This window comes from Hipposideros armiger, unplaced genomic scaffold (assembly GCF_001890085.2).
Source record: "Hipposideros armiger isolate ML-2016 unplaced genomic scaffold, ASM189008v1 scaffold_6, whole genome shotgun sequence".
NCBI lineage: Eukaryota > Metazoa > Chordata > Mammalia > Chiroptera > Hipposideridae > Hipposideros > Hipposideros armiger.
In genome coordinates, this window is record NW_017731356.1 from 7,690,287 (window position 1) to 7,708,756 (window position 18,470).

The following is an 18,470-nucleotide window of genomic DNA, read 5'->3' on the forward strand; positions in this document are numbered from 1 at the left end:
AGCCTTGCACTTCCTGCACAATCCAGAAAGGGACGGAAGTCGCATCCACTCACTCTCCCCAGGCCCTGGTCCCCATGGAAATGAACCAGACTATTTACTTCTTTCCAGACAGCGCACACCTCTGGAAAGCCTGCTGTACATGGAGCACAGAACCAGGCACCAAGGGGACACATAAAAAAGAATCACTCTGGTGCAGGGGCTTAAAGCCCAGGGGAGAGCACAGACAAATCTGGGTAAGCATTCACAGAAGCACTTCTGACAGATGGGATGGAGCACGTGGACTTGGCAGTCAGACAGACCCAAGTTCAGACCCCAGCTCCACGCTGGGTGTGGAACACCAGCTAGGGACCACACCCCTGTGCCTCAGTTTCCTCACTGCAATACGGGGACAATAATACTATCACCCCTTGGTTGTCCTGAAGATTCAATGAGATAATCCACGTAAAGTACACGGAAGAAATAGAGTGCAAGCGATGTGAGCCGAAAGCTCTGCACCTCAGTTTCCTCTTTTGTGAAGGAGCGGGGATAATGCCTGCCTCACAGGATTAGAAATAATACACTAGAAGGAAGCATCACAGCCCAGTGCCAGGCACGTGGAACAGATGCGCTAAAACTTGCTAATCTCATTGCCACCAGCCGGGGTAACTGAAAAGTGGGGTGACTAAAGAAGGGAAAGAAAGAGAGACTGAAGGCCTGCACCCAAGGGGGCTGGCGAGGCAAGGGTTTGCTGGAGAAGGTGAGCGGGTCTTTGGTAAAATTCTTAATAAAGATAGTAACAGGGTCGTATTTCTGTGTATAGTAATTCGTTCATTTTTGAGGTTTTGTTGGTTTCGTGTTCTGTGTTGAGGCGCGCGCGCGCATGTGTGTGTGTGTGTGTGTGTGTGTGTGTTGCTGCCGCTGTGTCACTCTCAGTACAGGCACTGAGGGAGTCTTTATGAATTGAAAGTGACAACAAGGCATCAAGGGGAGAAACTGAGAAGAGAGGTCAGAAGGGGCAGTGGGGACGCCACCGCACAGCTGGGGCCCTGGGGGAGGAGAAAGAAGGATGACAAAGCCAGCCGACCACCCAGAGTTAGGAGCCTGAGAAGTGGGTGGGAAGGAGAGGGGGCAGGGTCAGCAGCCTCCCAGGCTGGGACTGGCTTGGGGGGGGGGCCTCCTGCCCACTCCCTGCAGGGTGGCGGAGGCGAAGGGAGAGCTGTGTGGAGAGAGAAGGGCTGCCCAGGACCCCAGGTGGGAGTTTTATGTCAGGAGTGAGGTGAGAGCCTCCAGCAGGGAGGCCACTGCAGCGTTTTGCTTTCATCTCTTAAAATGCAGGCCTTTAGGGGACCTAGAAAGACATCCTCATGCTTCTGGCGCTCAAGCTAATGAGGAAAAGTTTGTAGATGACTGAGCCAGGCTACTATGTGCCAAAGAGCAGAGCTGAGAATCTTGCAGCCCACCACCGGCGGGGAAAACAGCTCAGGTGCTGGCCCGGCCGTGGGTTCAGTTACCTGGAAAGAAGGGATGAAAGATTTGGGGCGGCCCAGCATCTGACAGTACTCGAAGATTTCCGTCCTCTGGATCGCCTCAGTTGTTGCAAATTTCAAAAACTCTTGACTAAAACCAGGGAATAGCAATAAAAGAAATTGAGGTGAGGGTGGTGGTGGGTGGGTGGGGGGTTTAAATCCTAGTAGAGAGCCCAACACTGGCTGTACTCATTCTCAGCGCAGTTTCTGTCCTGGGCTGAGCCCTGGGCCTCCAGAGTCAATGCTGTGCCTCCTCTAGCCCCATCTTCTGGAGGCAGGGGAAGGGACGAAACAGAACCCTGCACCAGAGGGCTGGTGGAATGGGGGCCGGGGAGGCAGACCGGCGGGAGAGGGGTCCTCTGCCTCCTTGGCTGGAGGGTCACTTAAGGCAAGCTGCTCTCCCTCCCAGGTTGGGGGAGCACTGGGTCCTCCTCTGAATCACGCTGAGAGCTAACCTGAGCGCCCGGAAAGCCTAGAAGGTGACCTGTGTCGGGCCACGCCCAGCCTGAGCAAAAAGAACGTGCAAGAGGAAGCCACGTGACCCGCCTGGCGCACTGAACAAAGAGGGCATGGCAGAGAACCCGGAAGACGGCTGAGCCCCATACTCCCTATGCTGGATGTTTATTCAGCCAGCGAGGAAGCAGACTGGGTGAATATGATCTCAGGGACCATCAGAGTCCCCACATGCCACAAATGTCTCCCTCACCAGCTTGCCGTGGTGTTTGAAATCAGTCGCCAAAACTACCCCTGGTAAGGGCTGCATCTCCAGCGATGTCCTTGTACAGTACAAACACAGCAGGGAGACACATGAACCCACACACTCTTATTGTCACATTTGGCAAACACGGGCTTATGTGACAAGCTAACCGTGTGCTATCCGAGACCAGGGCCTGGAAAGAACAGGCAGCAAGACGGTGTGTTTCTACAGTGGTAACCAGTGTGGTCCAGCAGTTAAAAGTAAGGGCTTTGCAGCCAGACTGTCTGGGTTCCAGAGTCCAACTTGACCCCACAAGATACCTAACCTCTCTGAGCCTGGGTTTCCTCCCTCTATAAAGTGAACATTGGTAAAATACACTTTCTTCATAGGGTAAGTTTGTAACGATGAAAAGAAATAGTGCAAATAAGATGACTGGCACAACAGAAGAGCTTAGGAAATCTTACCTAGTATAGGGAGGGGGGAATGAAAGCTCAAGAACCTGGAGGTCGGCTAGGAAGCAAACTGGTCTTTTTGTCCATTTACTCATTGTCTAGGGGGTTATTCAAGTCCCCCTGCGTGAAAAGCCTAATGTTACAGTCAACAGAGAATAAGTGAAAGGTGAGACTTCCAGTAACTTGCGCACCAACTCAGTGTAGAGGTGCACGAGCTAAACACACTTTCTCCACTCTCCAGATTGGCCCTGGGCTGTCTAACAGCCACAAGCCACCACGCTCACGCTCACATTTTGTAAGAGACAGTCCCTGGTCGTGGAGCCAGGGCGCCACCGTGTGGCCAGAGGTGCACACTACAACCCAAAGGCACCAGCTCCCACCAAAAGCCCCCTGGTGGTGTGATGCGGCACCCACAGGACATCTCCTTGCCGAGACCCCTGCAGAAAACCACCCCAGAAGAGGGGACCAGCAGTAGCTGAAATTCACACGAGAAAACGGGAAAGGGAGCCAGAAAACCCAGCAAGCGCTAAAAGCAATCCCCTGGAAAAACGTCTTTCCCGTTCCCTTTCTCCCAGAAGATCGCATACCTGTGGCTACTGCCCAGCAGGACCAGATGGTCTGTCTTCGCAGTGTAGTGGCCGAAGGGCACGTGAGCCATGAGGTAGCAGAAGTGAGCTGCCTCCACCAGCCCCTTCCCAGCTGCAGGGGGAGGAGCAGAAGCCCCCATCATGGAACACGCCCACGTGGGGACCCGTCATATGGGTGGGACGGGAGAGAGATGGAAGGGTGGGCTCAGAGGTCAGAGGGGAGACGCCTCAGGGGAATAAAGGGATGAACTCCTCATCGCCATGTCACAGACCCAAACCCCCACTCACTCCCTCTCCACGTTTCTTGGCCTCGGACATCACATTTCAATTCTCTTCAGCCACAAAAGGGAACTATTTCACGTTCCCCCTGAAGGACCTTTGATGAGGGATTTTCTAAGCATTTTGGTCCTTTCTGAGGGTGAGAAGCGATTAGAGACGACTACACCTGAGCAAAGATGTGGGCCATTGGAAGAAGCAGTTTTTAAACTAGGCTTCTTGGGGCACAAATGCTTCCCCTGCTAAAATCAACGACTCGAAGGCTTTCCTCCGTGCTCATAAAAATCACATTAATTACCAAATTGTTCCCAGCTTTAAAATGTTCTCCTATATGCGTTTCCATTACCTCAAAATTGAGTTAATTCAAGTGGGCAAAGTACCTAGCACAGCGCTTGGCGCCCACGAAGGGCCGCCAAATGTTCGTTCCCTTTGTGCCCGGGTGCCGAGGGCCCTGCCATCGGAGGACGTGGCACAGCCTCACACATACTATTTTAAGTTGAACAGAGCCATATTTCACAAAGTTCTACAAAGAATACCATGATTTCTAGATGTGCTGCCCCTTGACCAAATCTGAGAGCCAATGAGCCGGAACATTCAATAACCCCTAAGTGTTTATAAGGCCACGTTCACAGAGAGATGATAGAAATAAAGGCAACACAATTACCCAGGGTAGTTCAGACAAAAAAATAGAATTTCCTGTCTGCTTGAGCTGGGTCCCTGTGGGACTAATGGCAACAGGAGGCGAGGAGACCAGAGATAGAAGGTCCCCCGCTGAGAGGAGCCTCCCACTACAGCAGAACCCAAGTCTCAAGGGCCTGGCCTACACTGGCTCCCACAGAAATCTGGGGAAACAGAGAGGCAAGAAGGCCACACTGTTCCCTAGAGCGTCACTGAGGCCCTGGGTCAAAGGCAAGCCAGAGGGATGGGCTCGAGCCCTACACGGAGCCTGACAACCTAATCACGGGGTGTGGGAGGCCTGGGGGGACCCTAGAGGAGAGCAGCTGGCTTCCACTTACCCAGCGTGTCCCCCATGGTGACAATCGCGCGCTGGTGCAGCTCCGGGTCCCCACTCTGATTCGACAGAATCACAGCCAAGTGAGGCCTCCAGTCTCCCCACTGCTTGTCCCCACAAGACTGAAAAGCAGCAGAAAAAAAAAAAAATTGAAGATTTACTGAATAATGGAGCACTGGCCAGAATGGAGGTAAAGGGGGTGGCTGACCATTTCCTGGTTGGGAGGAGTTCAGGGAACGCCCATTATCTGCCTGCAACGCTGCCATTCATTAATTTCAAGTTCTCTTTTTATGAAAGCAAAAGTCCTAGAAGGATGACAGATAGGTATATACGTACATACATACATACTTACATACATACATACAGAGGGGTATTGGAGGATAGAGAAATAAAGTGACATTAATGGTCAGTTACCAATTTTCAAATTTCTTCTTAGTGCCCCAAATCCCAATAGCTAGGAACAAAATAAAATAAATAAACAAATAAAACAAACAAAAACCCTAACGTTTCAGTGAGAGAGGGAAGATCAGACACCCTTGGCTTATGAGGAGAAGAGTCCACCTTACACTGTTAGAAGTCAGGGAAACGCTGGGATCCTCAATACCTTACCAAACAGCTACTGTTTTCTGGTTTCCCAAAGCCCTTTCACACATATCACCAGGGGGCAGTAGAGTGTGAACAGAGCCATGGAAGCAGGACAAAGCCCCACACAAACGGTGCTTTTCCTACTGTAAGGCCCTGCGGCCACCCTTCTGAATGAAGAGGAATTTCAGGGCAGGAAACATCATTGAAGACACAACATATAATCACAGAAACAACACAGGCCCTGGATTCAAATGGAGTCCTGCCTCTGACTAGCTGCGTGACCTTAAGCAAGTTTCTTAATGTGTTTGAACCTTTCTTTCCTCATCTCTTAGAGGGAGATCATAGTTTTTGCCTAAGAGGGTTATTGTTGGTAATAAAATAAGATAGGAAAAGCACATAGCATAGTGCTTTACACTTGGTTTGCACTTTATAAATTACATGTAGGTGTAAACACACACACACACACACACACACACACACACACACACACATCCGGGTGCTCAGCAAAGGAAGGGGGCGATTTGCAGACCCGTCTATCTTCCATTGTTACATCGAGTGAGCAGAGCAGGAGATTGACAGTAATAGCTAAGATTTGGAGGTCAAAGTAATTCACAATTATTTGGTTTTTGTAATTATCTCAAAAAAACCAAAGCTGCTTTATCCATCTCCATTTTATAGTTACTCTTTGTTTATCTGGGCAATGCAGTGTGAATGAGAATAATGATAATGATACGTTGCAACAATAAGAGCAGTTCTCACTTACTGCACTCTGACCATGAACCACAGCCTGGGCTAAGCATTTCTCCTACAAATAATCACATGCTTTGGGTACTAGGATTATCCCCATTTTATCATGGGAGCCAAGCTCTTTCTTGCTGGAACTAAAGCAACCAGCAAAAGAAAAGCCCTTGCTAAAAAGAACAGAAACTTAAAAGTTATTTTTCTGCCTCCTCTGCAGGTGATTTTTACAAATCACTGTAAAGCAGATCTATAGGAAGAGAGAGAGAGAAAGAGAGAGAAAGAGGGAGAGAGAGGGAGCAAACACTTATCAACTAACTTCAAAGAGCCAGGCATGGTGGTTTATATGTTCAGATATTCTCGCTCCTTTAATTTTTCCAATAACTCTATTGGTTAGGCATCAACATGCCCACAAACTTGAGAAACTGAGGCTCTGAGATAAAGGAACAAGGCCAAGTTCACGGAGCAGTAAGGAGCAGAGTCTAGGTTACACCTGTGTTAGAAGCCCATGTTGCGTTTTCCAGTAGCTGTAAGTTTTTTCCACTACACCACTCATGACAAGTAACTAAAGTCTAGCTTTTCCTGGATGCTACGATGCTAGGAAACTCTCAGCCACTAAGATCAAATACTGCATTGGCACATCACTCTGGCTCTCAGTTTTCTCACTTAAAAGTAGGGAACATTGAGCTAGCTCTACCACTGAGTGAGACCCAATGGGCCTTAAGTGGATGACATCACTTCCTGCATTGTATGACATGATGCAATGTCATTGCAGAGAGCAGGCCACTCAGCTGAACTGTGAGGTGCACTCTGTTCCAGTAGGATAGCCAGTTGGTTTGACGAAGGGGCGTGAAAGTCATCACGTCTCTTTTACTTTCCTTGGAGTTGTACACAAATAAAATGAACCAACACATCAAAAGTGTGAAGTCCATTTTCATTAAAACTAGGTGTCAGCAGACACCCAGCCCTTAAAATACAAGAAAAGGCTGCCAAAAGTAATGGAGAGTGAACAGAGGTGCGTTCAGAGAGAAGCAGAGAAGGAACACTGGAGGGAGAGGGCCCCACAGCCATTTCCGTTGGAGGAAGAGAAAGAAGCGAGGATGCACAGAAGCTCACAGAAAACCCCAGGTCATGCAGGAAATGCCACACCGCCTGAATGTGGGCCTTGTCCTCCCAGCACAAACCTCCCATAAATAACTGGTCCAGGGAAGCCGCGACTCATGGAAAAGAACCACCACAGAATCTGCACAAACCTACTACAAAGATAAAAGGAGGAAGGTTGTGTGAAAACTAAATGGAAGGTAGAAAGAACGTTCACCAGGAAAAAAGTGATCGCGAAACAAAGAATGGGCACCAAACATTTTGTCATGAATTTAAGTAAAATGAAGTCATGAGACAACTTCTTCTATGAAGCAAAGGCCTAAAGCTAAGTTATAAGCGCTCGGGAAAGAGAAGGTGGACAACTGGAGGAGAAAAATGTGGCATGTAGAGCTCAGGAAGGAGATGGGAGAAAAATCAAAGTAATAAGGACAGATGTGGAAAGGGCACGAAAGCAAAGAGACACTGATAAAAACAAACTAAGGGACACAACATGGCAATCAGACAAGCAAAAAAGAAAGAAATGAGAGTTTTTTTATTATTAAAGAGAAAATTATATATCATATAATTTTATATCTATATATATACACACACATACACACACACACATACATATATGAATTGTGTATATATGGGGTTCCTGAACAGAAAACCAAAATAATGGAACAAATATTAAAGGGTATAATTCAAGAAAATTTCCCTCACCTGTAAGATATAAATATATATACAAAAAGAGCACGCTGTGTCCCAAGAAAAACCTGACCCAGATAGTGAACACCAAGATGTATCTAGTAAAGTCACTGGACTTCAAAGGTAAGGAAGGAATACTTGGAGCAAAAAGATGGAGTCTCAACTCTGGACGACGTGGACAATCTGATACGCCCAGCTTTGAAGGGTCAAGGTGCAGCGGGCGGGAAGAAGGGTAGCCCTGCTACGGAAGCCTACGTGACCGTCTCGGTTCTCTTGTTCTTCACAACAAAGCGGGCCTCTGTGGCATTGTGGGAAGGGCACGGTCTTTGCAATCAGACAGACCTGGGCCAGTCCCAACTCCACTACTCACTAGCTCTGTGACTGTGGCTCATTTTACACCTGGTCACCTCGTTTTCATGTCTGCAAAACAGAGGCACTAATCCCTACCTCCGAGTGTTAAGTGAACTATAATATGCATCAAAGCGCTTGGCACAGGGCCAGGCACATGGTAGGTGAATAACAAACGATGATTGGCATTTAATCTTTAAAGCCCCCCGCCTGGTTCCTGAGCACACACACCCCCTGAACCCTAAGGAGGCTGGGGTGCTGAAGGAGTCCTGTCACAAAGGGTACCGTGGCTGCTTGTGGGATCCTCCCCGACATGAGCTGGAAGAGGGTCTGCAGTGGGTCGTTGAGTGCCAGCGTGCTGGTGAAGCTGCAAAGAGAGGTGGCTGTCAGTGGGGCCCGCGCCCTAGGAGCCTTTCCCATGGCCAGTGAGGCACAAGGCCTCGTGTAGTTCTATTTTATTTCAGCATCTTCTTTTGGAACGTGAATTTCTCTTTACTTTTTGGTTGTGCCTTTGTCACACTCACTTTTTTTGGGGGGTGGTGGTGGTAGTGACAGGATCTTCACTCCATCACACACCCCAGGTAGATCTCACTGGGGGAGACTTTCTCACTGACGCCCTAACCCTTGAGTAGCCATTTCTCCATCACAGAGGTGACCCGCCAACATGTCAAAGGACCCCGCAGTTAACCGGAGCCTCTTCTCTGTGGGCCCTTCTTCCCAGCCCCCCTCAGCTCCTTCTCCCCTGCAGCAGCTCTTCGCCATGCCCAGCCCACAGTTCTCAGCGCCGGCGTTCTGGCTCCTCTCTAGCCTGGGACTGTAGCGCTTTTATTCACAAGCACTAAAGAGCCGTCTTCAGTAACCAAAGAGGTGTAGAACAGGGACCAGCAATGATCCTGCTGATGACAAACCGTGGGATACGCTTAACAAGGATGTAATAAGCTCTACAGCTGATTTGAGATTTAAACGTACTCAGCAGGAGATATTTTTCACGTGTCACCAGGCAGCGTTGAAAATCAATGGCCCGAGGCAAAAATCTGCAGCAGGGAGGTATGTGGGGTGGTGGGAGGCTGGATTCCAAAACCGCAAGGCCAATTCTCTCAGGACACCCTCTTTCACTTAATAGCGCCCTTGCCTCGGGGGCTTAGAGCTCTTAGCATAAAGAAGCTTCAGGGTTCCCCACCATTCTAGTCCCTGAACATAACCAAGCGTGCAGTGGTGGCACTAGGTGGTACTAGGCCCTGGGAAGACTAAGGGGAGAATGATAAACGAGACTCCACCAAGGCCATCAGCAAGAACGGGCTCCCAGGGAGTGTGACAGCTATCAGCCCCACAGACTGAACTTAAAGAACAGTGCCCACCTCCTTAGCCAACTTTCTACTCAACAGGACGTGTGGTCAGTTCAAATGTAAGTGAAGCTGAGAGTTAACCGACTCACAGCTTTAACCAACTGAGAGGTAACATCCTTCTCACTCTCTGACCCGAGCCTTCCGCTTATGGGAGGATTCCCCACTCCATCCCTGCCACACATCTGTCGCTGCCAACCCACTCATGGATGCCAGCTGGAGCCTGAAGGACTTACTCAGGGCTCCTTCTCCACAACCCCAGCCATGCTCACCCGCTCCATTTGATCCTGATTCGCTTTGGCTGTTTCATCCCTCTTATTCCAAACTCCTGGCTGTGTCCTCACACCTCCATTCCCACCTTGTCCTGCTTTGGGCATTCGCCCTGGTCCACCCTGGCGCCCGGATCCCGGCATGCCAGCGTGATTTCTCACTAAGCATACTCCTTCAGTCTCATCATCTCCCACAGCCCTAGATGAAGACTTCTGAAACCAATTCCTAGTCCCATAAACCCCTTTTCCTACCACAGGTCATGGACCTGCTACCCCATATCCCTACCTTCTGCTCAGCACCCACACCCCCAAGGCAAGACTAAGCAATAGACATGTACGAATTCTCAGTCCTAAGGGTCTGTGATTATTCCTATTCCCTCGCTGATGGAACCATCTAGAACAGCCCTTCCCAAAAAAGAGAAGGCTGCTGCAATATAGAAACCTACTTACTTTGTGGAAACTCTGACCCTGGGAAATATTACTAAAATGTTTTATTCAGCTTAGCAGATAGAAAAAAAAATGTGTCTGTGTCTAGGTTATAAGAATCTGGAGAAGAGAAATGCTTATGTCCAGCTCAGAAAAGAAAAACTGGAACTATGCTTGAAGTGTGGGGCTTCTCAGCGCATCCTGCATGTCTCCCCACTGTCAGCCGCCACCTGTGGTGGCGGGGGGGGGGTCTCTCTGCTCCACTAGTCTGCATTGCAAGCCCCTGACTCACCCGCTCATAACCCAGTTGTAGGTCCTTGGGTCCATCTTGCTGGACAGGAACAAAGCGTGGCCCCACAAGTGATTCTTCATGGCCCACTCTAAGGCTTCCTGAAAACGAAAATATCATGTTCAATACTGCCTCACTCACCCTCCTCTAACGACAATGAATCCCTGTGCTAGGGACTGCTGCCCCCTGAGCAGCAGAGGCTGGGCTGCCACGAAGACTCTCAGAGTCTCTCACATGTGAATGTGAACAAGGAATAGTGGGGACGTGGGCTTTAACTGGCATGGATTTCTCTCTAAGTCGTCCTGTTCTCCATCCTTCACTTTATGAAGATGCATTATGCTATTTTATTTGCTCCTCCTCAAACATGCTTCCCAGTTAGCCTTATCTCTTTAGCAAAAGTCACACAATACTTATACGAACCTAAGTACCAAAAATGAGAGAAGCACTTCACCCCCAAGAACTAAGTCTCAAAATATAAGGTGTATATAAGATGGTACAGTTGGCCCCCCATATCCATGGGTTCCACATCTCCAGGTTCAACCAACCTCTTACATGGCTGGGAGAGTAAATTGGTACAACCTCGAAAAAGGCAATTTTTTAATACCTACCAAAATTAAAAACCATATACTCTTTGACCCAACACTTCCACCTCTAGAATTTTATCATATACACATACATACATTTTATATATATATATATATATATATATATATATATATATATATATATATATCAAACAGGGCAAAATGACAACGGTTATTCATTGTAGCATTGTTTGTTGTAGCAAAAGACTGGAAATCATCTCAATGTCAATCTATAGGGGTTTAGTTAAATTCATTATTATTTGTCTACTGAGACTGATGCAGCTGTAAGACATAATGAGGACGATATTTATACATTATAAGGAACAGGGGACAGCAAACTGTGCCTGAAGGCTGAATTCAGCCCACGAGCTAAGAATAGTTCTTACATTTTTAAATGATTGGGGGGAAAAAAATCTAAAGAACAATGTTTCATTACACATGAAAATTACATATAATTCAAATTTCTGTGTCCATAAATAAGGTTTTACAGGAACACACCACACCCATTCATTTACATGTTCTCTGCGGCTGTTTCACGTGAGAGCAGCAGAGCTGGGTGATTATAACAGAGACGCTATGGTCTGCAAAAGCCTAAAATATTTACTGTCTGTCCTTTTACAGAAAAAATTCGCCAACCCTGATAGGGAGTGTTTTCTAAGATATTTTGTTAAATGAAAAACAGAAGGTGAAGAAAGGTTACATAGTAAGCTGTAGGGGGGGCGGGCGGAGGAGAAAATAATCATATATGCATTAAATATCTCTGGGTATTTCAGAGAGAAATTGAGTGGCTGGGGGTAGCGCACCATTTGCCCATTATATCCCCTTTATCTTTTTAGTTTTTGAATCAAATTGATTCAAATTAATTTTAATCATATATTCAACTATTTAAGTTAATTTAAGACTTTTGTAAAATGTGAGTTCAACATCAAAATTAAATAAGGCATAAGAAAATAGGTAAATATGTGAGGTGATATGTGTGTTAATTTGATGTGGGGAATCCTTTCTCTCTCTCTCTCTCTCTCTCTCTCTCTCTCTCTCTCTATATATATATATATATATATATATATATATATACATAAAATCATCACATTGTACACTTTAAATATCTTACCATTTTACTCATCAAATATACCTCAATATTTTAATAAATAAAAAATAACATAAAAATTAGAATAGTTTAATTTACATATCAGATCATTAAACAAGGCACCACTTCATCTGCTGAATTATTCAATACTGGTAGGCATACCTTAGATATAGCTGGTGGGGGTATCACTTGTAAACAAACTTTCTGGAAACTATTTTAGTGTACATATGAAAAACTTTTAAAAAGTGCATGCCTTTCAATGCAGTAATAGCACTTCTAGGAATCTATCCTAAAAAAAAATAATAAAAATATCCACCAAAGACTTATATGACAAGATGTTCAAACTGTATAATTTATAATGGATGACCAGTGGACTGGTTAAATAAAATATGATACCCTCATACGATGGAATATTGTCCAACCATTTTTTAATGGTGCATTTTAATGCCATGGGACTATTTCACCCTATAACCTGAAGAAAAAAAGAGAAATAATTATATACGCAATTGAATTTGATTTTAACTATACATGCATAGAGAAATGCTAGAATTAATTATATCACAATGTTAACAGGTGTTGTCTTTTAATGGTAGGGCTATGGGTGTTTTAAGCTTATCCTTTGAACCTTCTGAACTTCTTAAGTGCTATAAGATGAGTATATATTACTCATGTAACTGGGGGAGAGCTGAGCGGTGGTGACTTTTTTAGTACAAGCCTGACGGGGGCGCACTTGCCTTCTTCCTTCCGTAGTAGAGCAGTTTCGTGAATTTCTCCACGATCTGCGCAGGCGTCTCCACGCTCGGGGGAATCTCTCCCGTGAGCAGGTTGGGGGTCCCTGAGCTGAGCACTGGCCAGTCGTCATCAGTCAAGTTGATGAGGTTGGCCACCGGCGCCTGCCTCTCGTACTTCTCCAGCTTCTTGCAGTCCTGCATCAGGAGCTCTGCGATGTCTGACCCCACCATGGACTGCAAAGCAAAGAGCGCTCTCAGGCTGGCAGCCCAGGCTGGAGAAGCAAGGACCCGGACGCCTGCCTTATTCATGAGGAGGCCGGAGTTGGATTGTTGCATCGCAAAGCTCCACCTTCACCCCGGTGGTGATCTGCTGCCTGTCGGGAGCCACGGAGGTCACCAGACATAGGCACGCTCTCACAGGTGTATTACCCGGCTGGTGCAGTAACCCAACAACTACACAATAACCGAGGCCAGTGGAGAGGAGCAATGCAAGGGTCGGTATTGGCCAACTGGCGTGGATACATGAGCAATCTTTTCTCTCAGGGCCATGTGTCGCTTCCTTAATATTACCTTTTATAGTCATGGCATAAGCCAAATCTTATTTATCCCAGGAAGGCGTCAGCTCCCATCCAGCCTGCCCCTGCCCACCCATCAGAGAGGTAACACTCACCCCATTCTGCCGACACAAGAGGACCAACAGTTTCCACAGCAGAGCTGAGTCCCTGCTCCCCGGTGCCTCGGATTTGCAGCTCTGAGCTGCTTTCTGCTGGCAAAACGTCATGATGTCCACCTTGTGTACATCTTCCCTATGGAGACACGTCAGGGAGCAAGGAGTGAGCAGGCAGATTCTCCCTCACACAGGCCCGCAAGCGCCTCCTACAGTGCAAGGGCGCTGGCTGGGCTGGGAAATAAGGCCTGACAGCCCAGGACCGGGGTAATAAACCTGGGGGTACAGGGTAGTCGTTTCCTTGCGAAACAGGGAGGGACCTCAGAGCGTCTCTCCGACACCCTCTCCATTTTACAGATGAGAAGACTGAGGCTGCTTAGGGTAGCAGGTAAGAGCACACACATTGGAGTCAGACATCCCTGTCTCAGCTCACACAACTTTCTCATCCCCTCTGAGCCTCAGCTTTTCCCCCCTAAGATAGGGATCGTCTTAAAAATCCACCCCCATACAAAAAGGGAACTAGCAAATTGTGTAGCATCTATTAAGTGCTCAATAAACGGGCCATAATTATTTGATCAAGGCCATTCAATAAAATCAACGCCCAGCTGGGGCCAATATCCTAGCGTCCAAATACCCAGCTTGGTGCTCTACCCACATCTATCTACCTGGGTGTAAGAAATAGAGAGACACTCATTTTTACTGGAAGGAACTGTCAAAATACTAGTTGAGGGTTTTCCTGGAAGGGGAAATTAAGGAAATGAATACATTTTTACAGTGGTGTTGACATTTAAAGGGCTTCCATGTGCTTTATCTCTCTTGAGTCTCACCCCCAGTGCCTAGAGTAAGCACAGTGAGTGGCACATCATGTCCTAAAGGGAAACTAAGGCTAGAGAGGGCTAACTGACCTGCCTGCCATGGTACCTCTAGTTAGTAGAATACCTGGGCCTGGGACCCAGTTCCTCTGTCACCAGCCAGGACTCTCAGCAACCAGAGGGAGCTAGTCATTTAAAAGCAGTTCTAGCTCAATCCTGCAGAGGGCAGACTTGCACACCCATCCAGGAACTCAAACGCTGACTGTGTCATCTCTCTGGAAAAAGGCAAGCATTTTTTCCCACTGTGATCCACCTGTCTATGATTTCCCAGGCTGTGCTCCGCCTCTCCACTAATGTCTGTTAAGTGCACCATACACTAAAACCTCCTATCATGTCGCCTCTACAAAATGGCACCAGTTTCAGATTTTTAAATTTCATATTAATGTTTCTTTTCTGCCCTTCAAAGACTAAATCCCTCGTCCAAAAGGCTCAGGTTACATCTGGCTCTGTGTGGTGGCACAGAGAATTCTATTCCAATGGGGATACATATGTTCTTTCAAAAGCCAAGAACAAATCTCCCAAAATCCTGTTCTGGGCAGGAAGACTTTGTAGGTTTCAAACGCCCTTACTCAGCAGCTCATATAGTAAATTACCTGATCAGGGGGCCTGAGAAAGTTCTCATCTCTTCTTGTTCCTCAGAATCGTTAAGAATAACCTGGAACAAAAATCAGATTTGCCCTTCAAGACTATGTCCACCCAAAACCTCTTCCCATCACGTCCCGTATCAGAACCTGAGACCAAGGTCCCAAGGTGTGGTTCAGTGCCTCGTGGAGAAAGCAAGACAAAAATTCAGCACTCCAGTTGCTGAAACGGAGCAAAGAGCATCTCAGGAAAAACGTAAGTCTGATATCACTTCTTTCAAAGACAAGCCCCACCCATTCGCACACACACACACCACCCCCAATCCACTGAGTGCATGGCCCAGGTCCCCACCAGAGCCCCCCCATTTCTGGAGATGCCCGGGCTCAGGCACAGGGAAGCAGGGAGCAGTGTGCTGGCGTTTCGGGGACACAGGATCTTGTTTACCTCCATGCTGTGCAGTTCGACAAGGGCCGTTTGCCCCTCACGGGGAGAGCTGGGACCCACGCACACCAGCTGGCCTCCTGGCCCAAAACTCACAGGCACATGAGGGACGTAGAACTTCATGGGTGCCTTGGGACCAGCCGCTGAGATATCCTCTGACCAACAGACACAGGTGTACAGTTAGTGCCACTGGTTTTCTTTCCTTAGAAACACGCCACAGATACATTTCTACCCAAATTCCACCAGAGACCAAGATAAGAATCTGGGTGGGCTACATAATTAGATGAAGTCCATGCTCCAAGTCAGAGTCAAGCCCTTGGGAACATGTCAGAATATAATGTAAGGATGGAATGGTTGGTCCAAAGGGTAAAGCACCAGGCCCTGACTCTCGGCGAGGTGACAAGTGTCCGACATTCAGACAAAGCAATGAATTATGTCTTTGCTTTACCAAATTGACTCCAGTCCTCACTTCCTTCACCTGTTACTTAAAAGCACCTCGGAGTGCCTCCCCTCCCAGCCCTATGAGGTCTAGGAGCAGGGTTCCCTTCCAAGAATCGGCTATGATGCCATCTTCAGTACAAGACAAAAGGTGGGAAATGGAGCCAAAGTTGGCCTCTCTGTCCAGGAGACCTACAGAAGCAAAGGAGGTGAACAATGGTCCACTCTGAGAAACCCAGGGTAAGGCTGACTTTCCAAGGGACTTGCCACTCAGCCCCTTCTCATCAGACTCAACCAATTCCTTTGATCACATCGGTACTCACCAGCCTGAACTGGACCCCAAGTTGCTGAAGCCATGGGGTCATACGGCTCAGAGGCCTCCGCCATGTACTGACTGAGCTCGTAGCTGCTGGAGCTGAGGCCAGACTCGTGCTGCTGGAGAAGGTTGGACTCGTTGGTCAGTGATGGCTGGAAATGAAAAACAACGAAAACACATGGGAAGAATCAGAAGCAATTTCACAGAGACGGTCCTCCCAAATGTCCCTTCAAAGCAAGAAAATTCAAACTTGCAAATGAATACAGTTAACGTGGATGTGTTGAAAGGAACAAAAGGGATAATTCAATTGATGGGTGCTTGCTTAAGGATGCATGTGGCCCCGTGGAAAGAGTACAGGCCCTGGGGTCAGGAGGCCTGGATTCAAATCCCAGCTTTGTCAGTACTGAGCTGCTGTGATCTGGGACGAGTACTTAGGCTCTCTGAGCTCAGTATCCCCATCTGTAATCTAGATCATCATATCTGCCCTGTATAGTTCAAGCATTTACTCATACATGCAGTCACCAACTATGTAATGAACACCTGCTGTGCTCCAGGCGCTGGGCTTTGCTTGGGGGTACAGGTGTGTAAGAAATTCATGGAACGTACATCGTGGGCGATACAAATAAAACAATGGATGCAAAAGCTCTCTGTAAAGTGCTGTACATGTGTGGGTGCTGTTAATGTGCGATGGTTACTATTCTATTAGTGATAATAATGTGTGCCCTACCCTGTTAAGCATTAGTTATATAGAAGAAACTGTTCTCAAAAATCATACAAATCCAATCAGGGAAACATTTATACAAGGCCGTCAAAAATTAAGAGCTTGTCTCTGTAGCGTCTTTGCAACTTTCCCATAAATCTATGCTTAATTGTTCCAAAATTAAAAATGTATTAAATATTCTGAAATTAAGAAAATTTAAGAGCTCCATTTTGTGGCCCAGCTGGCATTCACAGTAATATTTTAGGAGACAGAGAAGGAAACGTCAAGAAAATTTTCAAGCTCTGCTTTTCAGACCTGAATTAGAAGATTCTAGCCACTTGCTACTTCCTGGGTAAATCAAATTGCTGGTTCACTGGCTCCAGGTGGCAGCCTCTTCTCCTCTATCCCAGAGTCTCCAAATGACTTGGGTAACATTACCTGATCCAGCCAATTTGACAAAAATGCAAAAGGAGCAGCTCAGGGCCCCAGACCCATAAAGCTGAAACAGGAAGGCTGGGAAAGGAAGAGGTGTGAGTGGGGGTTCTGCCAAGAGGGGAGGAGTTGGACACCCCAGACTGCTGGCCATCAGACACACACACACACACCCCGACCCCCAAGGGCCCTGCCCTGTCACTGCTGACAGTGTCATTTGTGAGACACGGTCACAGCCCACAGCCCCCACCTCACTTCAGGTTACCTTATTCTTCTGGGCCCCAGTTAGCAGACTTTCCGGAAACAGGTCCTCTGGCCTCTCCTGTCCAGATTTAGAAGCAGGACTGTCTTTATAAAGGTTCCCACTCTGAGATCTGCAGCAAAATGACAGGATGAGGTGAGAGGGTAGCCGAGGCAAGCCAGCAAGGCTAAGCTGCTCTCTGCTGGAGGCTGTTCTGTTGCACAGTGCTGACAGGTGTCAGGTCGGCCTGTGTGCTACAGGGAGAAGCAATGTCCTTCCACTAACCACTTCAACCTATTAACACCAGAAAAACAGGAGCTCCTGTGTTCCACAGTGCAGTTACTAGAAGTGTCCCCAAGCCCGTCAAAGAAGGGTTGGTCTGATACCGTGGAATAGCGCGAATCAGAGCAGTTGGGTTGGTGAGTTCCAGGGTAAAGGTGCCGGGTCTAAAGGCACCAGGACAGGTGCTGCACAAAAGGGTGCTCTCTGCTCGCCTTAGCCCAAGGGATGTCCCATTCTTAGGGTGCAGGAGTGGGCAGAGGACAAGCATCCTGGCCCCAGGCAGGACCCAATCATGAGGACTTTGGCAGGGCCACATCTGTTCTGAGGCCAACACAGAATGAAGGCTCTCCTTTAGGATGAACTCAGACTAGCCAGGGTTTGGGAACCACATCTCCGAGTTAAGCCTCTCTCCTCCCAGGGTCCCTGTTAACAGCTGGCCGGGGCCATCCTGGGCTGCTCCCACATCCCTGGGAACAAAACTCTCACTTCCTCAGAATAGAAGCAGATGGGCTTCCGGAGACGGGAGCCCAGAACCAGCTGCCGTAAGATTTTCCTAACATAGCCCGAGTGTGGCTGAATCACGTAGAACTAGCCTCTCCCAACAGACTTACGGGAACTGGGTCTCACTATTTGTTCCAAACGGACTATTCCGGTTTTCACGATGATGTTCATTGAGGTGCTTTTGGTCTCGATAATCTTCATGCCAGATATAAGGACTCGCTTGCCTTGGCACTGCACCCTCAGAGGAAACAAAATAAAGCAGGTCACTTCCTGTTGTGGAA

At 47.7% G+C, this 18,470-nt stretch overlaps 1 protein-coding gene across 5 annotated transcripts in view; it reads right to left on the minus strand.

Moving 5' to 3' along the window:
* The window catches only part of SEC16B (SEC16 homolog B, endoplasmic reticulum export factor), an 82,680-nt gene that overhangs the window by 11,203 nt on the left and 53,007 nt on the right, over positions 1-18,470 (minus strand). For 3 of the 5 annotated variants that reach the window (XM_019646405.1, XM_019646410.1, XM_019646400.1), the window contains 12 exons: positions 18,300-18,429; positions 17,431-17,539; positions 16,041-16,185; positions 15,283-15,434; positions 14,850-14,911; positions 13,388-13,523; positions 12,721-12,951; positions 10,319-10,416; positions 8,274-8,355; positions 4,534-4,651; positions 3,242-3,353; positions 1,491-1,596 (listed from right to left, as the gene is read on the minus strand). In XM_019646405.1, coding sequence (XP_019501950.1) covers positions 1,491-1,596; positions 3,242-3,353; positions 4,534-4,651; positions 8,274-8,355; positions 10,319-10,416; positions 12,721-12,951; positions 13,388-13,523; positions 14,850-14,911; positions 15,283-15,434; positions 16,041-16,185; positions 17,431-17,539; positions 18,300-18,429 — 1,481 coding nt within the window. The remainder of the gene's footprint in view (positions 1-1,490; positions 1,597-3,241; positions 3,354-4,533; positions 4,652-8,273; positions 8,356-10,318; positions 10,417-12,720; positions 12,952-13,387; positions 13,524-14,849; positions 14,912-15,282; positions 15,435-16,040; positions 16,186-17,430; positions 17,540-18,299; positions 18,430-18,470) is intronic. The other 2 variants (XM_019646425.1, XM_019646417.1) reach the window with 1 other exon arrangement.